This window comes from Mytilus edulis, chromosome 9 (genome assembly GCF_963676685.1).
Source record: "Mytilus edulis chromosome 9, xbMytEdul2.2, whole genome shotgun sequence".
NCBI lineage: Eukaryota > Metazoa > Mollusca > Bivalvia > Mytilida > Mytilidae > Mytilus > Mytilus edulis.
Window position 1 is genome coordinate 63,520,738 of NC_092352.1, and position 22,096 is coordinate 63,542,833.

The 22,096-nt window shown below is 31.9% G+C and overlaps 1 protein-coding gene across 1 annotated transcript in view; it reads left to right on the forward strand.

Annotated features, from left to right (window-relative positions):
- Nucleotides 1-1,492: 1,492 nt before the first annotated feature.
- The window catches only part of LOC139488795 (GPI inositol-deacylase-like), a 137,277-nt gene continuing 116,673 nt past the window's right edge, over nucleotides 1,493-22,096 (forward strand). The window contains exons 1-8 of the mRNA XM_071274714.1: nucleotides 1,493-1,698; nucleotides 4,155-4,222; nucleotides 7,225-7,254; nucleotides 11,054-11,118; nucleotides 15,067-15,155; nucleotides 17,207-17,249; nucleotides 18,084-18,169; nucleotides 19,069-19,165. Coding sequence (XP_071130815.1) covers nucleotides 1,564-1,698; nucleotides 4,155-4,222; nucleotides 7,225-7,254; nucleotides 11,054-11,118; nucleotides 15,067-15,155; nucleotides 17,207-17,249; nucleotides 18,084-18,169; nucleotides 19,069-19,165 — 613 coding nt within the window. The 5' untranslated portion in view covers nucleotides 1,493-1,563. The remainder of the gene's footprint in view (nucleotides 1,699-4,154; nucleotides 4,223-7,224; nucleotides 7,255-11,053; nucleotides 11,119-15,066; nucleotides 15,156-17,206; nucleotides 17,250-18,083; nucleotides 18,170-19,068; nucleotides 19,166-22,096) is intronic.

The window sequence follows — 22,096 nt, forward strand, 5'->3', positions numbered from 1 at the left end:
ACGCTATATTGAAGTGACACCCTTCAATAAAATGCAAAGAAAGTAAAAATAAAAATGCTCTTACTAGTAAATCACAACCGAAATGAATGACAGACGGACATTTTTTACAAAACTTAATGAACAATTGCAATCAAGATATTTGAGGTTTGCGTTATAACGCAAATATAGGAAGAAAAATTTAAAAACAAATGTGTGGCGCTAATTCGCTTCCGTAGGATACTGTTGCACCGTATTATCATTTTTTTTTTTATTACTTAGGAACATCTCATTCTTAACTTTTTCTATGGGAAAATATAAAGTTAGCAAAAATAACTGTGGCTAAATAACTCTTAACTGACATAATTTCAATTGTCCAACCCATTAACAGACTTTATTCCCATAATTTTCACTAAAACGTGGAAATATTCACGTTATATTACAATTATGAAATATTCACCAATGCAAATTTATTTTTTAGACCCAAAGTACTATTTTGTGTCCTTTAAATAATCTAAAATTGTTTGTTTCGACTTTTATTAAAAAATTCCTATGCATATAAGCATAAATACTACATACTTGCGCGACGCCTTTTAATTTTACTGAAAACTGCGTAGACTATGAAATGTTTTTACAAGTGGAAAATGTTCTATGATAGATATCATTTTGTCAGACACTTTTGTTTCTTATAATATGCCAAAAATCTGTTTATTTGATACAGTTTAACATTAAATTGTGCGTTTTACTCTTAACAGACGTATAACCAACCCGATTAACAGACCAATCTCCCATATAGCTGCATACTCAATATAGATTAACCGACCAATCTCTCGGTTAGCCGAGTGTCGGCCGTGATGTTGGTAATTGTTTTCGACTCCTGTTTTATTTAATTGTGTTTCATTAAATTGTTTAGGATAAACCTCTATTAATTATGTATCCTGTTTTAGTCCCACCCTTATGGAATTATTGTTGTTTTAGCATTGAAGGTGGGACTTAAACAGGATTAATATATAACTGTGTTTCATTTGGGTCATTTTTTTTCTAATAAGTAAGTAAGTAAGTAAGTAAGTAAGTAAGTAAGTAAGTAAGTAAGTAAGTAAGTAAGTAAGTAAGTAAGTAAGTAAGTAAGTAAGTAAGTAAGTAAGTAAGTAAGTAAAACTTTATTTGGATTCGGCATATTGACAAACAATACAAACATAAGCTCTAATGAGCTTTTCACCGAATATAAAAACATATGCAATAACAAATAAAACAAGGCATGCAGCATGCAATAAATAATAAGAAGCAGCACCAAAAATTAACTCTAAGCAAATAGATAATTCATGTATCTTGCAAAATACCAAAACATATATATGAAGCACCACCTGGGACTAAAACAGGATATTGCCAAGTGTACATTTTATCGTCAAAGACCAAAAATTACCGTTAACGTCATTTGGCAATAATTTTTACCGTTATTTGTCATGACGATACCCCCATTACGACCCTCTTTTAAATATGAGGTGCTCCTAAGACAGGGAGCTCATACTTCCTTGTACATAAGCAAAACCGGGTAAATACAAAATAAGGAATCACTGAAGCGGAAAAATGGTTTCGCCGTGGAAAATAGGATATTGTCTGGTTTGCGTTGGAATTATTGTTTATGGAATTTGGGACTACTTATCTAATTTCGAAAAGAATAAATGTCTTATGACATACATGTTTGAAATGCCAGAATACATTGTAAGATTCACGAAGGCGTGTTTATAAATTATATAGACGATTTGCCGGCACTCTTTTTAATACTATTGGGGTCCACCCATATAAAGCTATATTAAAATTTATTCACCTTATCCTACCCCATACCTAAAACTATCACTAGCTATGAATCAATCCTATCCTAAAGTATATGACAGGGGCGGATCCAGCCATTTTAAAAAAAAGGGGGGGGGGGTGTTTGCCAACCGAGGATAGCCCCAGTCTTCACGCCGAGTGGCAGCCCAGGCTGGTAAAATTGCTCTCGGGCCTGTAAAAATTAGACCTACAGGCCAACAGAATTTAACTAAAAAAAATTAAAAATTGAGCTGCAGGCCTGTAGATTTAGCAGTTCAGCGTGAAGACTGTAGCCCCCACACCAGGCTAAATTAAAGGGGGTTTGGGTTCCAACCATATGTTCCCAATCAAATGCATTTATTGTCATCAAAAGAAGGGGTTCCCACCCCTGCCCCTAGATCCGCCACTTTTTCTTTATTCTTTCCTCCACTATCTGGAGTACCACTACTTTTATAGTGAAGCCCAGATAAGCAACTGAATTACTATATAAGCAATTGTGTGCATGTGCAGGAATAATTTACAGTGAATATAATCTGTGCACAAACCAGTATAATTTCGCCTATAAGATACTGGTATTAAGGATATCAACACTGCCTGGCCACCAATTTAAAATGCAACGGCACTTGGTCTTGTCCAATAGCTTAGGATGCTATCCCAGCTGGGTACCAATTAAAAAAAACCTTGAGGCACTAGTTGCTTTAAAGTAACTTAATGTCAATTCACTTTTATATACATTCAGGGAACTGTTCCATCACCATACTATTACTATATACATTTGTACTCCATTTAAGGAACACATGTTATTTCGTCAATAATGCACTAATATACATGTATAGTACTGTAAAAGTTCATGCACTGTAGCATATACTAAAATCTAAAAACACTTCATGTGCCACCAAGATATCAAATGTTACTGTGATAATTTGTAACTCAGCATATAGCTCAACTTCTAATTTTAATTTTAATGTGCATATTGTTATGCGTGTACTTTTCTACATTGACTAGAGGTATAGGGGGAGGGTTGAGATCTCACAAACATGTTTAACCCCGCCGCATTTTTGCGCCTGTCCCAAGTCAGGAGCCTCTGGCCTTTGTTAGTCTTGTATTATTTTAATTTTAGTTTCTTGTGTACAATTTGGAAATTAGTATGGCGTTCATTATCACTGAACTAGTATATATTTGTTTAGGAACCAGCTGAAGGACGCCTCCGGGTGCGGGAATTTCTCGCTTCATTGAAGACCTGTTGGTGACCTTCTGCTGTTGTTTTTTTCTATGGTCGGGTTGTTGTCTCTTTGGCACATTCCCCATTTCCATTCTCAATTTTATTCCTATTGTTCATTCTAAATTAAACCAATATACACATCCTTATTGATACTTCTCTTAAGTCACCTTACACAGCATCAGTAGCCTTATAATTCCTACTTCAATATAGAAAAACAACAAATTAAGTTAGAGAGAAAATCAGTAGCTGATCACAATAGTTAATATTATTAAATAAATGGACACGAAGACCATACTGTCACCTTTTATCGCTTGCTAGTTGCATCTGAATTGAAAAAATATTATTCACAGTAAATTGATAGCAATTAATATATTCTGGGAACAAGTTCATCAATACATAATTTACAACAATAACCAGACTGACTTTGAATTAGTCCCAGTTTACTTTTCATTAAATGTGGGACCAGCACAAAAAATTAACGACAGATCAAACCAAACATGTGCTATATTTATCTTTTTAATACTGATTACCAATGAAATCATAGCTGTGTACTGGCTGGTTTTTAAGATTATGACACACCTACATAGCTAGTGAATATTCATGATTGATAGATAAAAACAGCATGTCTAGCGTAAAACTGAGAGTTGTAAATTTATAGCATAACTGTACATAATATATGTTGTCTTGAAAATACAAAATAATTACGTACAGAGATATAGTTTTTAATATAAGCGAGTACACAGATCAAGTTTGAATTTTGATTGTTTTACTTTTACCATTTTAGAGTTAATGAAATTGCTACTCACTAAGCTAAAAGCTACTCTACGAGCTTGAAATTTCACACTAGATAACTAATAATATGAATGTTTTAAGCTTTACATTTATAAACAGATTACCATTTTAAATCGATGTTTGAAAAATTGTACTAAACTAGCTTGGGAGTTTTTTTTCCCAAAAATGATGTTTCAACGTCATTGTATTCTACATTATTTTACGGTATGTTCATCATTTTATATCCATACATGATATATTTGGCAATATATTGCTGCAAATTTGTTCTCTCCTGAAAGGAAAAAAGGATTGAAGGCTGATCTTTGAACAACCCTACACATTGAACATGATTTTATCTATTTTTTATTTCCAGCAAATACCATTGGGAAAGAGACTCAAGGAAAAATATCCAAGATACAGACTGTTTATCTACGGTGAAGGGTAGGTAAAGTTGTTCACTGCTTTGAAAAAAAAATTGGTGCAAGAAAAAGAAAATTTGGGTTAAATATTAGTGATGAATTTGCAACCTAAAATACAATAACTGCAAAATATATATTGAGTCTATATACATAAAAAGTCTGTCTTTATACAAATGTTTTTTAAAATGGAGACAGATTTATACAAGCTGTCTGTCATGTAGCCACAAAACCAGCTGGTTCACCCCACCATTTTTTCTTAAAATTTCCAGTACCAAGTCAGGAAAATGGCAGTTGTTATATATTATAGTTCCGTTTTTGTGTGTTGCACTTCAGTGTTTCTGTTGTTTCTTTGTTTTCCTCTTACATGTCTTAAAGTTAATGTGATTCCCTCAGTTTTAGTTTGTTATCAGGATTTGTTTTCTCTCAACAGATTTATGACTTTCAAACAGCGGTACACTACTGTTGCCTTTATATATCATAGGTTTATATCAGCAATTTCTTGCACGAATTAGAAAATCAGTGTAGATCAATTATTTATAAAAGAGATATTGATTTATATGGATAATTGCATTGTTAGCACTCTCATCATGCTCATGTGTACAATTATGATTTTTATGAATAATTTTTTTGAAGGTTTATATCATCAAGGTCCCAGACAGATTTGAAAATCAGTGCTGATTGCTTATATTTAAAGGAGTTATGTTACTTATGTACCATATATATAGAAATATTGATTATATTGTAAAATGCATTGTTAGCACCATCATGTTTACAATTCTTGCCAAAATTTTACAAAACTTATGTCATTTCTTTTGTAGACGAAACGCTCGTCTGGTCTAAATATAAAATTTCGATCCTGGTATCTATGATGAGTTTATTTATATCAGCAATGTCTTTGACACTTTGGATAATAAGTTCTCATCAAATATTAATTTAATGGAAATCTTGTTGCATTTGCTCTGAAACCTTCATTTCTCTTAGATGTTATTTATAAATTGTTTTAAAGAAAAGAAGAAAAAAAACGTTTGCTTTTGATTTTAGCTGTGCCTGTAACATAGGTTGCTATTTGCAAGACATGGAGATTATATCCCGCGACAGCGGCTGGGGCTATGTGAACTATTTGTTTAAAGCTTTATATTTCAGAAGGGTGCTTCATACCTTGATATCTGTCTGTCATATGTCCATTGTCATGGTTCAACATGGACTGCTTGAAAAAAATATAGTCTATTTTATCATGTGAATTTCTCATTTATTATGAGTAATTGGATTTATAAATATCTTTGATATATGGGTTCCTTGCAATGCTTCATGTCGGTCAGAGGGCCTCATTATATGGATCAGTTAAAGTTACGGGATGAGGTCTGTTTATGAGTAAATATAACATGTATAAGTAGTAGGTTAACTATACTAAGTATAGGTTTCATCTGACCGTGACTTCATTTTCATGGTTCATTGGTCAATGTTCTGTTTTTGAGTTTTTGTCTGTTTTTCAAATATCACAAGTAATAGATCATATTTATTTGGTGTTACCGTGTATGGAATGATTGCAAGGTGAACATGTCTGTTGGACATTATTTATCTGACTTGAATTTTGATTGTTTTACTTTTACCATTTTAGAGTTAATGAAATTGCTACTCACTAAGCTAAAAGCTACTCTACGAGCTTGAAATCTCACTGAATTTGTTATTGATCTTTAGAAATATTAAGTTTATTTGATACTTGTGGTAAAGTCTTTAAGCCTTTCAACATAAAGTTAACCCTTTCCTCCGTGGAATTTATTTTCTTACATACTTGATTTGCATAGGATTTTTTTAATAAAAAAAAATCATCGGGTTTAAAGTATTAATGCATTGTGAAAATGAATATTTCATCAATGAAATTCAAATCAGATATTCTTATGAATATCCTTTTCTTATTGGATGCTAATTTTTTTAAGTCTGATGCAGACATTTTGTAGTTAAAGCGTTTCAACTGAGGTACTACACAGGCGTCAAAAGGCGTCATTATGGAGTAAAGGGGGTGGCGTCAAAAAGCATCATTTTGGAGGAAATGGTTAATGGACAACACGTTTAAACATGTGTATTCTTGTTGTAATTTCATTAATTTAAGTTTATATTGGTAGTTTTAACAGTCATATTAAAGTCAATATTAATATATACCAAGTGATTTCCTCATCATTGATGTGCAAGTTTTTCTGCAGAACTCTTTTATCTGATCTTGCAATCAATATACATGTATGATCATCTTCACTACCAGCATTAAACTGCAATCAAGATCTCTGTTAGCCTGTGCAACTATCATGCACAGTTCAAATTAATGTCAAATTACTAGCATGCATCCTGCATTCTTGCAAATTATGCTTGTGAATAATTTACAAATGAGAGCGTATTTTCAAAAAGATCAGAGAGGTACTAATTTTATGTCATTGATGAATACCCCATATCCTTTCTGTTCTATTATTATTATGATTTATGACATTTTTATCCCATTTTTCTCAAGAAAGCATTCAACCAACAAACTTATTAGATATTGGATCGCCTATTGCTATAACATACACAGAGTCTAAAGATTATTGCAACTATACAGAACAAATATTATAGTACATGTAGGGGGACTTTTGAATGAATTTATCGTTCAGACTATCTAATTTGGGGAATTTAGACGTAGTTTGAAAAAAAATGGAGCAAATATTTTTCAGTTGTTATGGTGATGATCAATATAAGGGAAAGTCAAGTTATATTATAAAATCTTGAAAAATTATAATCATCAATGTTTACAATGAATGAGTGACTCTACATGTACTACTAACTACTAATAACTTAAAATTGTATTTGAAATAAACTACACCAACAACACTGACAAAATATTAGATATTCAAGGTTCCCACACTTGGCTTTTCACCAATGATGTTCATAGAAGTTTATAGGAGGTAAGACTAAGATATATATAGATTTATTATTATAATTTTGATAATCTTCATTCCAATAGTCATATTAATGTATATTATTTTTTCTTACTTTTAGCCAGTATGCCAGAAAATTAGAATCAAATAGGTAAGACTTTTGATAAACTATAAATATTAATGTGAAAGCAGTTATAACAATAGATACTGAAATTCTTGAAGTATCAAAAGACATGGGCACCTAAATGAATATCAACATCTACCTCAAGTCAACTTTGCCTTAGTTGGTTGCATTGCTGTTTGAATGACACACATCTTCTTTGATTCGTATTTACATATAACATAGTAACTTAATATATGTTTTTTTTCCAATTATGATGTAAAAAAAATGGAAAAGAATTGAGAAAATGTATGCATACCTGCCAACCTCTGAAACCTTCAAAGAGGGAGATCTCCCCCTTAGCTATGACATCAACAATCAATAAAGGGTAAAAAAGACTTGATTCAAATAGTTAGGGGTTGGGGGTCTTTATATGTATCCTTTTAAGTTAAAGACCAAACAGCCTATTCATTTCTATCAGTGATTTTTCCTTCAAATTTTGTGTGAAGGTGTTGCATGATATGAGGAATAAAATATGATGAAAAAAATTGGGGGTCACCAACTTAGTTTTGTCACTATAGCAACCTCAGTTTCGTGTTTTCCCGAATATTAACATAATATTTGCTTGTTATCTAAACTCTCAAAAAAATGCTTTATGTCAAACCTACAAGCATAATTCTTGTTTCACGTTAAATAGTACATTTGTATCTTTCAAATACAGGTTCAAGAGTTTATGGCTCATATTTATTTGTTCTTTAAAAATATGATTTATTTTATTCCCGCCAAAAATTAAACGTAAAACTGAAAAACGTTTCCAGTATTAAAAAATATCTACAAGTGATTTCTTCATAAAAATTTAAAGAAGGAAAGTGCTATATGTACTCTTCAAAATAAAGCAAAAAAAAGTGTATGTCACCGACCTTTCAAAAAAGTTATGAGTAATTTTGATGTTTTTTTCTCGTTCGTTTTGAAGAAAAGAGTTGTCTTTCTTTAGAACATTGCATCTGACGTCATAGTACAAACTTTCCTTGCTGGCGCTCTATTTGAAAAAAAAAAGAAATCGCAAATTAGACGTTTGAAACCCACATTTAAATTTCCAAGAATAACAACTATATTCACCTACTTTATTATCCGGTAATACAAGAGATTAAGCATGTATCAGTTTCAGATCTTTATGATGTTATTGCCGCACAATATAAACCTTCAGAAACACCATCCGTCGGAATGGAAATTTTTTTGAAATAACCTTTCACGACGCTTTTGTATAGAAAGTCCATTTTTGTCCTCTGTCCAACATAAGCAAAATTATTGAAAATAAAAAAAGAAATGAAAGATGGCACTCAGAGTATTTGACTATACCAGACTAGATGTGCTTGTTTCTTTTTCGCGTCAATTTCAGAAGTTTGCCGTAACGAACTCATTCGGTACTGTTGAAAGACGGACATACAAAAGCATTGACGGAGTTCTTTATACCATTATTTTTCCAGACTAAGACGAACGTTTAGAGATTATTGCATCGAGTTTGTTAATTCATTATTTTTGAATATTTAAGATATAAGGAAATTAAAATTATAGGTATAATATAGGAATGAAAGTTTTGATTCTAAAACATTATGCATCTATCTTAAAATACAATCCTTTTATTACTACCTCACATGTTTTCAATAAACGAGACAGTAAATATAAAATACAAAAAAATTTTGATTCAAAAAATAATTTTCTTTTGAAAACTACAAAGAAAGATTTTTCCAACCGGATAAAATATAATCAATCTAAATTGCTCATTTTGGAAATTAAAACAAAGAAAAGGTTGTTGCCGGAATTGAAAATCGAAATTTGTTTTCAATCTTTCTGGTCACAGTTGTAGCTAAATGAAAGGGAGCGATTTTTATGTAAGATATTATTCTTGGAGCAATCGTTTTTGTCATAAGTTAAATTTACAACAATTTAGTTTTAAACACTGAAAATTTGATTTTAATTCACATTCCCTGAGTATTAGTTTTATTAATATTATTTGCCTTACAGCCAATTTCCTAATGCATGTAGGGTAAAACTTTGGTTGGCTTCCTTGCTTTGTTTGTATTAATGTTTACTCACGCTCTGTAATTAAGATTGACATCTTTATATATAGGTATGTAAACCTGTATATATGCTATTTAATTCAATTGGACGTTATCAAAATATAATTATACAAAATATACAAACAAAGCAAGCAGGCAAACCAAAGTATTGATCTACATACAGTAGGAAATTAGCTGTAAGTTTCAGTGAGATTATACGATATGTTTATCAATTCTACTTAAGATAATTTGAAATGCAACAAATGACAAACAAAAAGACCCTTTGGCATCATTTTATTTTTACTATGGAATTTTTTCAAATAAGCAATATAAATAAATTTTAATTTCATTGCAAGATCGGACATTATTTTACGAGAATCATCCAGACAACAGTTACATGCACATGCTGCCAGTATGTCCAATTTTTTAAGAATAATTGATGATCGGCCTAACCTTGTGAATACTCAATTTTTTAAAGTTTTGGTAAATTGACACTAAAATTAGAAGGATCATTGCATAAGAAACATGTTTACTAAGTTTTAAGTTGATAGGACTTCAACTTCGTCAAAAAAACTAGCTTGACCAAAAACTGTAACCAAAAACTTCAACCTGGAGCGGGACAGACGATCGAACAAACGGACGCACAGACCAGAAAACATAATGCCCATAAATCGGACATAAAAATAACTTTCACCTAACCTGTACACAATCGGCGCAAACGAAAGACAAAATCAACACAAGTGAAGAAGAAAAAAAAATGAAATGCAGATCGACGCAAATATAAGACAAAATCTACGCATGTTAAAGAATTAAAAAAAATGAAATGCAGAACGGCGCAAATGCAAAAAGTCGAGATCAAAATTTATATTTTATTATTTTTATCAGAACGAAGGTTAAATATAGTGTAGTATCTTATGTGTCCATTTGTGTTAAACCACAGGATATTAAAGTAGCGCTACGCATAATAGTTCCTCTTTTCTTGGGAGACGTACCGTACACCATGTTGGAATCTGTGAAAAACGCGAAATCGGACGTTATAATTTGACGTTTTTCCATTGCTAGAAACAACGTCATAGAGCTTTTATGTCACTACCAAGTTGCGTTAGCTGATGCGCATAAACAATAGGCTGTTTGGTCTTTAAGAAGGGGGAGGGGGTAGGGAGGTCAGTGAAAAAACTATATGAATTAAGTTTTTTATCCTACATTGAACCTTTTATGTCGTCCCTTAGTTATTCATCTACAAAACATAGAAGAGTGTAAACATTAAAATAATTATTTCTTTGAATATGGCTATATCCTATAGGTTGTTGGTTTCTCTCCTTTTTCTTCATCTTTGTCATTTGCATCTCATCAGGACAGCTTTTCAATCAGCTGCCTCAAAAGTTCAATCATATTGTTAGAAAAAGTGTCTTTTCTGTGTGCACATTTTCATTTTTTACCAATTAGTTCAATACATTTCTTATAAATTTCAATTAAAACTGAATAGAAGTATAATTCTTTTTAGTGATTTTTAAAATAGATTATTTTTTTGTCTTGAGGCATACAAAATCATTTAATTACCATCCTTATATGATTCTTTGTTCAATTTGTATTTAATTTATATTGTTTTATCGATTCACATTAATTTAAGAATGGAAACTTAAAAAACAGGATTAAACAGGGAAAGTAACCCTGAATTTCTTTGAAGTGTTTTTTATGATGCATGTGTAAATATTAATTTCTTTGAAGTGTTTTTTATGATGTATGTGTAAATATTATTGATACACATATATATATGATTGTATTTTAAGGAAGGTTCCTGTGAATGGTGTTCCTGTCCTATTTATACCAGGAAATGCTGGGAGTTATAGACAAGGTATCAATTATTATGTAGATATTATTACAAAGAGAAATATTTTATTAGTAGATTTAGTTTAAAATTACAAAGTCAAATTTGTTTGATGATATGATGAATGCCATTCTGGTATTAAAAAAATGTTTTTAGGACTAATTATTTTAAGGAGGCTCGAGGGTACAAAGGTATTGCCAAAAATTTAAACATTTATTTTTCATTACATATTTTATTTTTTACTTTATTTGTTGTTACTTCACCATATGGTACAACAATCAGCCAAAAAAATCAATACGTTTTGGCCCCATATGACTTTTAAAATGTATTTATCATTGAAAAAGCTCCAAATTATCTCCCTTTGGTCCAAAAAATGCCATTTTTTTGCATTAAAATTGAAATATCTTTTATAACTCATGGGTGACCTATACATTTTATTATTTTTTTTTCAAATAAGCGGTACTTAAACTACACTGTTGTAAAATTTAGTTCTTTTTTTAATCCGATGTTACCTCTAATCTATTAGTTCAACAGAGAAAAAGTACCTTTAAAAAAATGTATGCTTCTTTCGAAGGCAGATTGTGAGCTTAAATGAACTGTGACCGCATTTTTATACGACCGCAAAAATTGAAAAAAATTTTTTGGTCGTATATTGGTATCACGTTGGCGTCGTTGTCTGCGTCGTCGTCGTCAACCGAATACTTTAAGTTTTTGCACTCTAACTTTAGTAAAAGTGAATAGAAATCTATGAAATTTAAACACAAGGTTTATGACCACAAAAGGAAGGTTAGGATAGATTTTGGGAGTTTTGGTCCCAACATTTTAGGAATTAGGGGCCAAAAAAGGCCCAAATAAGCATTTTCTTGGTTTTCACACTATAACTTTAGTTTTAGTAAATAGAAATCCTTGACACAAGGTTTATGATCACAAAAGGAAGGTTATGATTGATTTTGGGAGTTTTAGTTCAAGCAGTTAAGGAATTAGGGGCCAAAAAAGGGCCCAAATAAGCATTATTCTTGGTTTTCGCACAATAACTTTAGTATTAATAAATCGAAATCAATGAAATTTAAACACAAAGTTTATGACCACAAAAGGAAGGTTGGGATTGATTTTTGGAGTTGAAGTCTGAACAGTTTAGGAATTAGGGGCCAAAAAGGGGCCCAAGTAAGCATTATTCTTGGTTTTCCCACCATAACTTTAGTATAAGTAAATAGAAATCTATGAAATTTAAACACAAGGTTTATGACCACTAAAGGAAGGTTGGGTTTGATTTTGGGAGTTTTGGTCCCAACAGTTTAGGAATAAGGGGCCCAAAGGGTCCAAAATTGAACTTTGTTTGATTTCATCAAAAATTGAATTATTGGGGTTCTTTGATATGCCTAATCTAACTGTGAATGTAGATTCTTAATTTTTGGTCCCGTTTTCAAATTGGTCTACATTAAGGTCCAAAGGGTCCAAAATTAAACTTAGTTTGATTTTAACAAAAATTGAATCCTTGGGGTTCTTTGATATGCTGAATTTAAAAATGTACTTAGATTTTTAATTATTGGCCTAGTTTTCAAGTTGGTCCAAATGGGGGTCCAAAATTAAACTTTGTTTGATTTCATCAAAAATTGAATAAATGGGTTCTTTGATATGCCAAATCTAACTGTGTATGTAGATTCTTAATTTTTGGTCCAGTTTTCAAATTGGTCTACATTAAGGTTCAAAGGGTCCAAAATTAAACTAAGTTTGATTTTAACAAAAATTAAATTCTTGGGCTTATTTGATATGCTTTATCTAAACATGTACTTTGATTTTTGATTATGGGCCCAGTTTTCAAGTTGGTCCAAATCAGGATTCCATATCAAGTATTGTGCAATAGCAAGAAATTTTCAATTGCACAGTATTGCACAATAGCAAGAAATATCTAATTGCACAATATTGTGCAATAGCAATTAATTTTCAATTGGAGTTATCTTTCTTTGTATAGAATAGTAGTTAGATAGATAATATATGTTGGAAATTTGCCAGACATGACTATGATGTCATTTTCTATTTTTATTTGCCAATAACTTTATGTAAATAACTTCATTGGAAATTTGCCAATATAAAATGTTGCTGATGAAGGTTTTTTTTATTGTTTTATACAATAAACAATGTATATTCACTTTTACTACCAACCAATCTTTACCATTCAGTGATAACAAGCACTTTATTTTACATTTTAATATTTTATGATGTATTTAAAAGAGTAGTTATTGTTGCAAACTCCATTAGAAATTTGAATTGATATCAGTTTTGGAAAAAGGGAAACGGGGATGTGAAGAAAAAAAATTGGGGGGGGGGGGGGGGGGGGGGGGGGTTAAATTTTTCTCATTTCAGATTTCATAAATAAAAAGAAAATTTCTTCAAACATTTTTTTGAGAGGATTAATATTCAACAGCATAGTGAATTGCTCAAAGGCAAAAAAAATATTTTAAGTTCATTAGAGTAAGACCACATTCATTCTGTCTCCGAAACCTATGCTGTGTCAACTATTTAATCACAATCCAAATTTAGAGCTGAATCCAGCTTGAATGTTGTGTCCATACTTGCCCCAACCGTTCAGGGTTCAACCTCTGCGGTCGTATAAATCTGTGCCCTGCGGAGCATCTGGTTGTCATGTAAAATTCTCACTTATGAGTAATAGGATAGCTATATTTGGTATATGGGTTCCCTGCAACTGCAAACGTCTTCATGTCTACCAGAGGTCACCTGACCTTGACCTCATTATATTGATCAGTGATCAAGGATAAAGTTACATGATTAAGTCTGTTTCTCAAAAGCTATAAGCAGTAGGTTAACTATATGTGGTGATCTGAATGATTGGAATTTGTACATGTCAGTCTTGCAGGTTTTATTTGAACTCAATTTCATTGTTCATTGTCATTACATGTATTAAGTTTATATGTATTTGTCAGATTTTCAAATACAAAATACTATAAGCACCAGGTCAACTATATGTTGTGTATATAATGATTGTAAGGTGTACCTATATAAAAGAAGATGTGGTATGATTGCCAATGAGACAACTGTCCACAAGAGACCAAAATGACACAGACATTAACAACTATAGGTCACCATATGGCCTTCAACAATGAGCCAAGCCCATACCGCATATTCAGCTATAAAAGGCCCTGATATGACAATGTAAAACAATTCAAATGAGAAAACTAACGGCCTTATTTGTATAAAAAATGAAAGAAAACAAATATGTAACACATAAACAAACCACAACCACTGAATTACAGGCTCCTGACTTGGGACGAGCACTTACATAAATAATGTGACAGGGTTAAACATGTTAGCGGGATCCCAACCCTCCCCTAACCTGGGACAGTAGTATAACAGTGGTATAACATGTCTATCTGTTACTCTCAAATTTTAAAATTTTTAACTTTTTACATGCAAGGAAGCTCTTAAGAATATATGTCTATAAGTATATTTATGAAACACTTCAAATTTTGAAGTTAAAGACATGTATAGTTAATTCATTAATTTCATCTTAATCTCAACAAAATACAATATATTTATAGATTATCGTTGAACATCTCAACGAGATTGATTTTCTCACTTGAGCCAGTACGTGAAAGTGAGAAAAGCAATCAAGTTGAAATGACCAATTATAATATGTTTATAGCTATTCTACCTATGACAATACCACATGCCCCCTTAGTTTCTAACGATAATTTTTCATATCACTGTGCTGAGAAAGGGAGTTATAAAGTCAGTAAGATAAAAGAAAAATTTCGTTAAAAAGCGATAAGTTAAATTGTATTCTACAAAAAAGACAATACATAATTTAGAGCTGTTTCATGATCTTCAATTAACACAAATTATCCGACAAAAATGATGGTTCATGATTGTTAAGTGGAAAAGTATAATGGGTGAAATTAACAGCATTTGAATATCTATGTTTGATAAAAATAAATTATAATATTTTTTTTCAAACAGCTCGTTCTTTAGCATCTGTAGCTCACAGAAGAGCCAACGATAAACGATATTCATTCCACTTCAATTATTATACAATTGACTTTAATGAGGTAAGATTTTTATTTTTCTAACTTGTTGCTATTAACACCATATTTTTTACTGTCGGGAGCAACAGATGAGTGCAGGGACTAAACTTAAAAGTTGCCCAATTGCCCAAGGAGAACAGATTTTCAGCTATGTGAATATATTTTATTTTGCAGTGAATGCCATTTCTACTCTTTCCCCATGATATGACAAATACTGTTCGCAGAGGGAACCCCATTTGTATTAGGGTAAGGTTACTTGTCTTCCTGCAGACTGATTCCTTGTGAACTAGCACATTAAAATCCAGCTCAATGTGTCGTCTAACAAAGCAGTATTAATATTCATATAACATTAACAAGTTCTTCTCCTAAATATGTACAGTAAAACCTGTATAAACCGGCCGGCTACGGGACCATGAAAAAGGGCCGGTTTGGACAGTGAGCCGGTTTATTCAGGTTTCTGTTTTGACCGGAAGTTAATGACTTGTGACGTCCGACATTTTGCATGAAAAAATTCTCTCTGATTGTAAATTATATCTGATAAGTTAAAATACTTTCACTTCGTTTTTCATTGTTTGCATTTGCATCATAATGATCGCGTTGTTTGGATTGTAAGACGAGAGTTTCGATTTACTCCCATGATCAATAATTTGAAATGTTGGAATGGCCGATTAAAAAGCCAGAATATTATCAAACGTAATGTCATCACTTTCGAAACGTTGTCGTACAGTGTACAATATCCATTGATTGTTGTCATCTGGGTGTTTTTCATTATCAAGGTTATTTGTTTAGGGGTTCACAACAAGGAACCAAGGATTTCGAAATTATGATGTGAACTTTTTACTTCGCGATTTTAATTTGTTTATCCAAGTTAAAACGTAAGTTCAATCCGAGATATATATTCGGTGTGTCTTTTCGTTTAATTGACACGTTTATAATGTTTTAATAAATAATACAGCTCACTACTGTACGATTGTAGGTTCACAGTTTGACACCTGACTAATTGATTATCACGAAAAGTTATATTGTATCAACAAATATGTTTTGATTGCATATCGATCATTGAAATTAATTAGACAAACCGGTTTTGACAGGTAATAATTAATGTAATTAAGAGTATTTGGACTTCATAATAAGACCGGAATTCGGAATACACAGGGTCCGGTTTACAAAGGGTATTTTAACAAAGACTTTGAATGGAAAAATATGGGACTTTCATTTTCGGCCGGAATGGACAGGAAATCGGTTTATTCAGGGTCCGGTTTAATCAGGTTTGACTGTATATTAATTTGCTGCTGGATGTAAAGCAGCCATCCATCATCATCATGATAGCTATCAACAAAAACTAACAAATAAATAGTGTTAATTATATGATTAAATGAAATGGTGTGGTCAGTTGGCTTAACATGTTTTAAAAAAAGATGAGGTGTTTTCATAACGTTTACAAAAATAATTGTTTTGAAGTGGGGACATGGTACAATAGTTTTAGTACTCCTGTCTTTTACATTGTATTATGTTTTAACTCAACTTTTAATCATGGAACAAAAAGATTTTTTATTTTTGTTAATGAACTTAAAATTTAGAAAAGTCTTTAATTTGATTCATCAACAAAAAAGTATCTGATCAACTGATTGAAGAAATATGTTGGTAAAAAAATGATAGTGCATGTAGTGGGGGAAAAATTATTGTGGAAAAGAGGTTGCGAAAAAATAATATTGACACATGGGATGTTTAAACCCTTAACTAAATATAACAATACAATCAAAATCTCTAGGTTATCGAATGTCTTTAACAATGGACAAGAGCTGATACCATCTGGCAATCATCCAAAGCCATTACAAATTCAATGTATTAAGCATAATTGAACGAAGATAACACTGAATTTTAAATGAAAAGTACTCAAATAAAATATATCGGCAACCTGCAACTAGGTTTCTGACTTTAACAGGAACATGAATATATAAACTTGTCTATGGTTCTACAGTCATTACCTAATATCATGATTATGGGAAATGATTGATAAAATATCAATTTGAGTTGTTTCTTTTCATTTGATAGATTAATGTTTTTATTTGCAGGAATTGTCAGCATTGTACGGGGGAATGTTGCAATCTCAGACAGGTAAAAATATTATTTTAACTGAAAGTTTAAATAAGAAAGCATATTATGGCAAACTGCAGAAATAACAAAGCAAAAATTAATAAAGTTTCAGTCATTTAAAAAAAGCTGATGACTAAAAAAAAAGTCACTATTTGAGGAGGGAAAGTAACAATGACAAACAATAGAACATGTAGAAATCAACTGTTCCTGTCCTGTTACCTTGGTTGTGTCATAGTTAGCAATTTTTCTGTCCTTTTTGCCACTATATTTGTCTTTGGAATGATTGTAAAGGGTACATGTCCTACTGACAGGTTACATCTGATATGACCTCATTTTCATGGTTCATTAGTGAATGTTTATGTTTTTGTGGTTTGGTCTATAACTCAGGTACTAAAACCAAAATGTCAAGTATATTTGGTCCACGGAATAATTGTTAGGTGTACATGTCTTGTCTTGGAGATTTCCTTTGACCTTGTGATCATTTTAATTGTTCATTGGTCAATGATTTTTTTTGGTCATTTATAACCATTTTCAAGATGTTTTGGTGTTCTGTTTCTCTGTTTTTAAGAGATTGGACAACTATATTTGGTGTATGTAATTATTATTAGGTGTACTTCATCTGTCTGGCATGGTTTATTTGACAGTTACTTCATTTTCATTGATCATTGATAATGTTAAGATTATCTGATACTTGTAGTTAAACCTTCATATTACAGACGTTCAGCAAAATTAAATCATAGGCAGCTTAGACCTTTCAGCTTGCGCACCCATGTATTGATATTTTGATATTTAGATTAGATAACGATAGAATGTTTTAGGATCATTTATTAATGATAGTTATCCATTTTATTACAGAATTTGTACATGAATGTGTAAAGAAAATATTGTCCTTATATGAATACAATAAGCCTTCTTCAGTTGTATTGGTTGGCCACTCCATGGTAAGTGAACAGTTATTTAACATATTCATGATAATCTACATAATTAAGAAGTCTTCGTTCAATATTGCCTCATATATTCAGGATACTGGATTATTGTTTTTCTATAGTTTGTAGATTTTCCCTTTTTGCTATCAGTGTTAATTTATCAATGTAAAACACATGTAAAAACATTTTTATGCCCAGACATAGCAGAAAGGGCATTAAGTTTAACCATTTGTTCATCTGTACATCATATGGTACGTCTGAATGTCTGTACCTCCTGAAATAGGATTCAGTTCCTAAACTTCACTTACTTAACCAATCATATAAAAATTATACACAATGCTTATTACTTGAAAACACAGATCAAGTTGGAATTTTGGTGGCTTCACTTTTAAAATTCTAGAGTTATGTTCCTTTACCAATGGAAAAATGCTAATGTTTGCCCTAACAAAATAATATAACACCTATACAAAATGCTTATTACCACTGATCAAGTTTGAAATTTTGGTGGTGTCCCTTTTACAAATCTATGTCTCTTTATAACGTTAAATGCAAGGGAGGGCATCTTATGTATCCCCTTGGACACATTCGCCATTTATTTTATAAATTTGCAATAAATTAAGTATTGATTAAAGACTTTTTTCACTCCCTTTTGTGGGCAGTGTGGTTAAGAAAAGTCTTATTGTGTAGAAATTGTTCATCTGTACATCAGATCTGTGTTCTAGATCTCTTTATTTTTATGATGTTGAGTTTGTGTCTCATTCACATATACACCACAACTCCTTTTACTGATATGAGTTGTACAAACATGTTTGCCTAGTATAACATGTTTTCTTAATACTGTCTCTGTACCATTGTACTATGGTTTATGAGAATAAAGATATATAATGATCAAAATATTTTAAAATATATTTCAGGGTGGGATGATAGCAAGGGCATTATTTACTTTACCAGAGTTTGACCAGAGTTCTGTCAACACTATAATAACACAGGCTACTCCTCACCAAGCTCCAGGTTAGTTACTTTCTCAATAATATCATCAATATAAAAAGAAAGAAAAATCTGTTATCGCAGAGATATGACTGGCTTTTTTTGTAATTTTGATTATGCAAATAGTGACATTAAACTAGCAATACTTAACATGTTACATAAGTAAAGAAAATATTCGAAGTCAATGAACCATGACTTAGGTAAATGGCTAAATAATCTCCATGTAAATGAGATGTGCCAGTGCTAATTATCTTGAATATTATTATAGATAGAGATAAACTGTAAACAGCAATAATGTTCAGCAAAGTCAGATGTACAAATAAGTCAACATGACCGAAATGGTCAGTTGACTCCTTTAGGAGTTATTGCCCTTTATAGTCAATTTTGAACCATTTTTCGTAAATCTTAGTAATCTTTTACAAAAATCTTCTCCTCTGAAACTACTGGGCCAAATTAAACCAAACTTGGCCACAATCACAATTGGGGTATCTAGTTTAAAAAATGTGTGGCATGACCTGGCCAACTAACCAAGATGGCCGCCACAGCTAAAAATAGAACATAGGGGTAAAATTCAGTTTTTGGCTTATAACTAAAAAACCAAAGCATTAAGAGCAAATCTGACATGAAGTAAAATTGATTATCAGGTCAAGATCTATCTGCCCTAAAATTTACAGATGAATCGGACAACCTGTTGTTGGGTTGCTGCCCCTGAATTGGTAATTTTAAGGAAATTTTGCTGTTTTTGGTTATTATCTTGAATATTATTATAGATAGAGATAAACTGTAAACAGCAATAATGTTCAGCAAAGTAAGATTTACAAATAAGTGAACATGACTGAAATGGTCAGTTGACCCCTTTAGGAGTTATTGACCTTAATAGTCAATTTTGAACCATTTTTAGCTCAAGTGAGCTTTTCCCATCACTTTGCGTCCGGCGTCCGTCGTCGTCGTCGTCCGTCGTCTGTCGTCCGTCGTCGTTAACTTTTACAAAAATCTTCTCCTCTGAAACTACTGGGCCAAATTGAACCAAACTTGGCCACAATCATCATTGGGGTATCTAGTTCAAAAAATGTGTGGCGTGACCCGGTCAACCAACCAAGATGGCCGCCACGGCTAAAAATAGAACATAGGGGTAAAATGCAGTTTTTGGCTTATAACTCAAAAACCAAAGCATTTAGAGGAAATCTGACATGGGGTAAATATGTTTATCAGGTCAAGATCTATCTGCCCTGAAATTTTCAGATGAATCGGTCAACCCGTTGTTGGGTTGCTGCCCCTGAATTGGTTATTTTGAGGAAATTTTGCTGTTTTTGGTTTTTATCTTGAATATTATTATAGATAGAGATAAACTGTAAACAGCAATAATGTTCGGCAAAGTAAGATTTACAAATAAGTCAACATGACCGAAATGGTCAGTTGACCCCTTTAGGAGTTATTGCCCTTTATAGTCAATTTTTAACCATTTTTCGTAAATCTTAGTTATCTTTTACAAAAATCTTCTCCTCTGAAACTACTGGGCCAAATTAATTCAAACTTAACCACAATCATCTTTGAGGTACCTTGTTTGAAAAATGTGTCCGATGACCTGGCCATCCAACCAAGATGGCCACCATGGCTTAAAATAGAACAGGGGTAAAATGTAGTTTTTTGCTTATAACTCTGAAACCAAATCATTTAGAGGAAATCTGACAAGGAGTTAAAATGTTAATCAAGTCAATATATATCTGCCCTGAAATATTCAAATGAATTGGACAACCGGTTATTGGGTTGCTGCCCTCCAATTGGTAATTTTTAAAGAAATTTTGCTGTTTTTGGTTATTATCTTGAATACTATTATAGATAGCGATAAACTGCAAACAGCGATAATGTTCATCAAAGTAAGATCTACAAATAAGTCCACATGACCTAAATGGTCAATTGACCCTATAAGGAGTTATTGCCCTTTATAGTCAATTTTTTTTTCTCTGTTACTAATGGGCAAAGTTCATTATAGATATAATTGTAAGAAGCAAGAATGTTCAGTAAAGTAAGAACTTCAAACACATCACCATCACCAAAATACAATTTTGTCATGAATCCATTTGTGTCCTTTGTTTAATATGCACATAGACCAAGGTGAGCGACACAGGCTCTTTAGAGCCTCTAGTTCGTAAATCTTAGTAATCTTTTACAAAAATCTTCTCATCTGAAACTACTGGGCCAAATTAAACCAAACTTGGCCACAATCACAATTGGGGTATCTAGTTTAAAAAATGTGTGGCGTGACCCGGCCAACTAACCAAGATGGCCGCCACAGCTAAAAATAGAACATATTGGTAAAATTCAGTTTTTGGCTTATAACTCAAAAACCAAAGCATTTAGAGCAAATCTGACATGGGATAAAAATGTTTATCAGGTCAAGATCTATCTGCCCTAAAATTTACAGATGAATCGGACAACCTGTTGTTGGGTTGCTGCCCCTGAATTGGTAATTTTAAGGAAATTTTGCTGTTTTTGGTTATTATCTTGAATATTATTATAGATAGAGATAAACTGTAAACAGCAATAATGTTCAGCAAAGTAAGATTTACAAATAAGTGACTGAAATGGTCAAATGACCCCTTTAGGAGTTATTGCCCTTTATAGTTAATTTTAACCATTTTTCGTAAATCTTAGTAATCTTTTACAAAAATCTTCTCCTCTGAAACTACTGGGCCAAGTTCATTATAGATAGAGATAATTGTAAGCAGCAAGAATGTTCAGTAAAGTAAGATTTACAAACACATCACCATCACCAAAACACAATTTTGTCATGAATCCATCTGCGTCCTTTGTTTAATATTCACATAGACCAAGGTGAGCGACACAGGCTCTTTAGAGCCTCTAGTTTTACTTCCAATCACTAACCTTTAAAATGCTGTAACTTTCTTATGAATGCATAAAAAATAATAAAAGAGGTATTTATAGATAGATAAA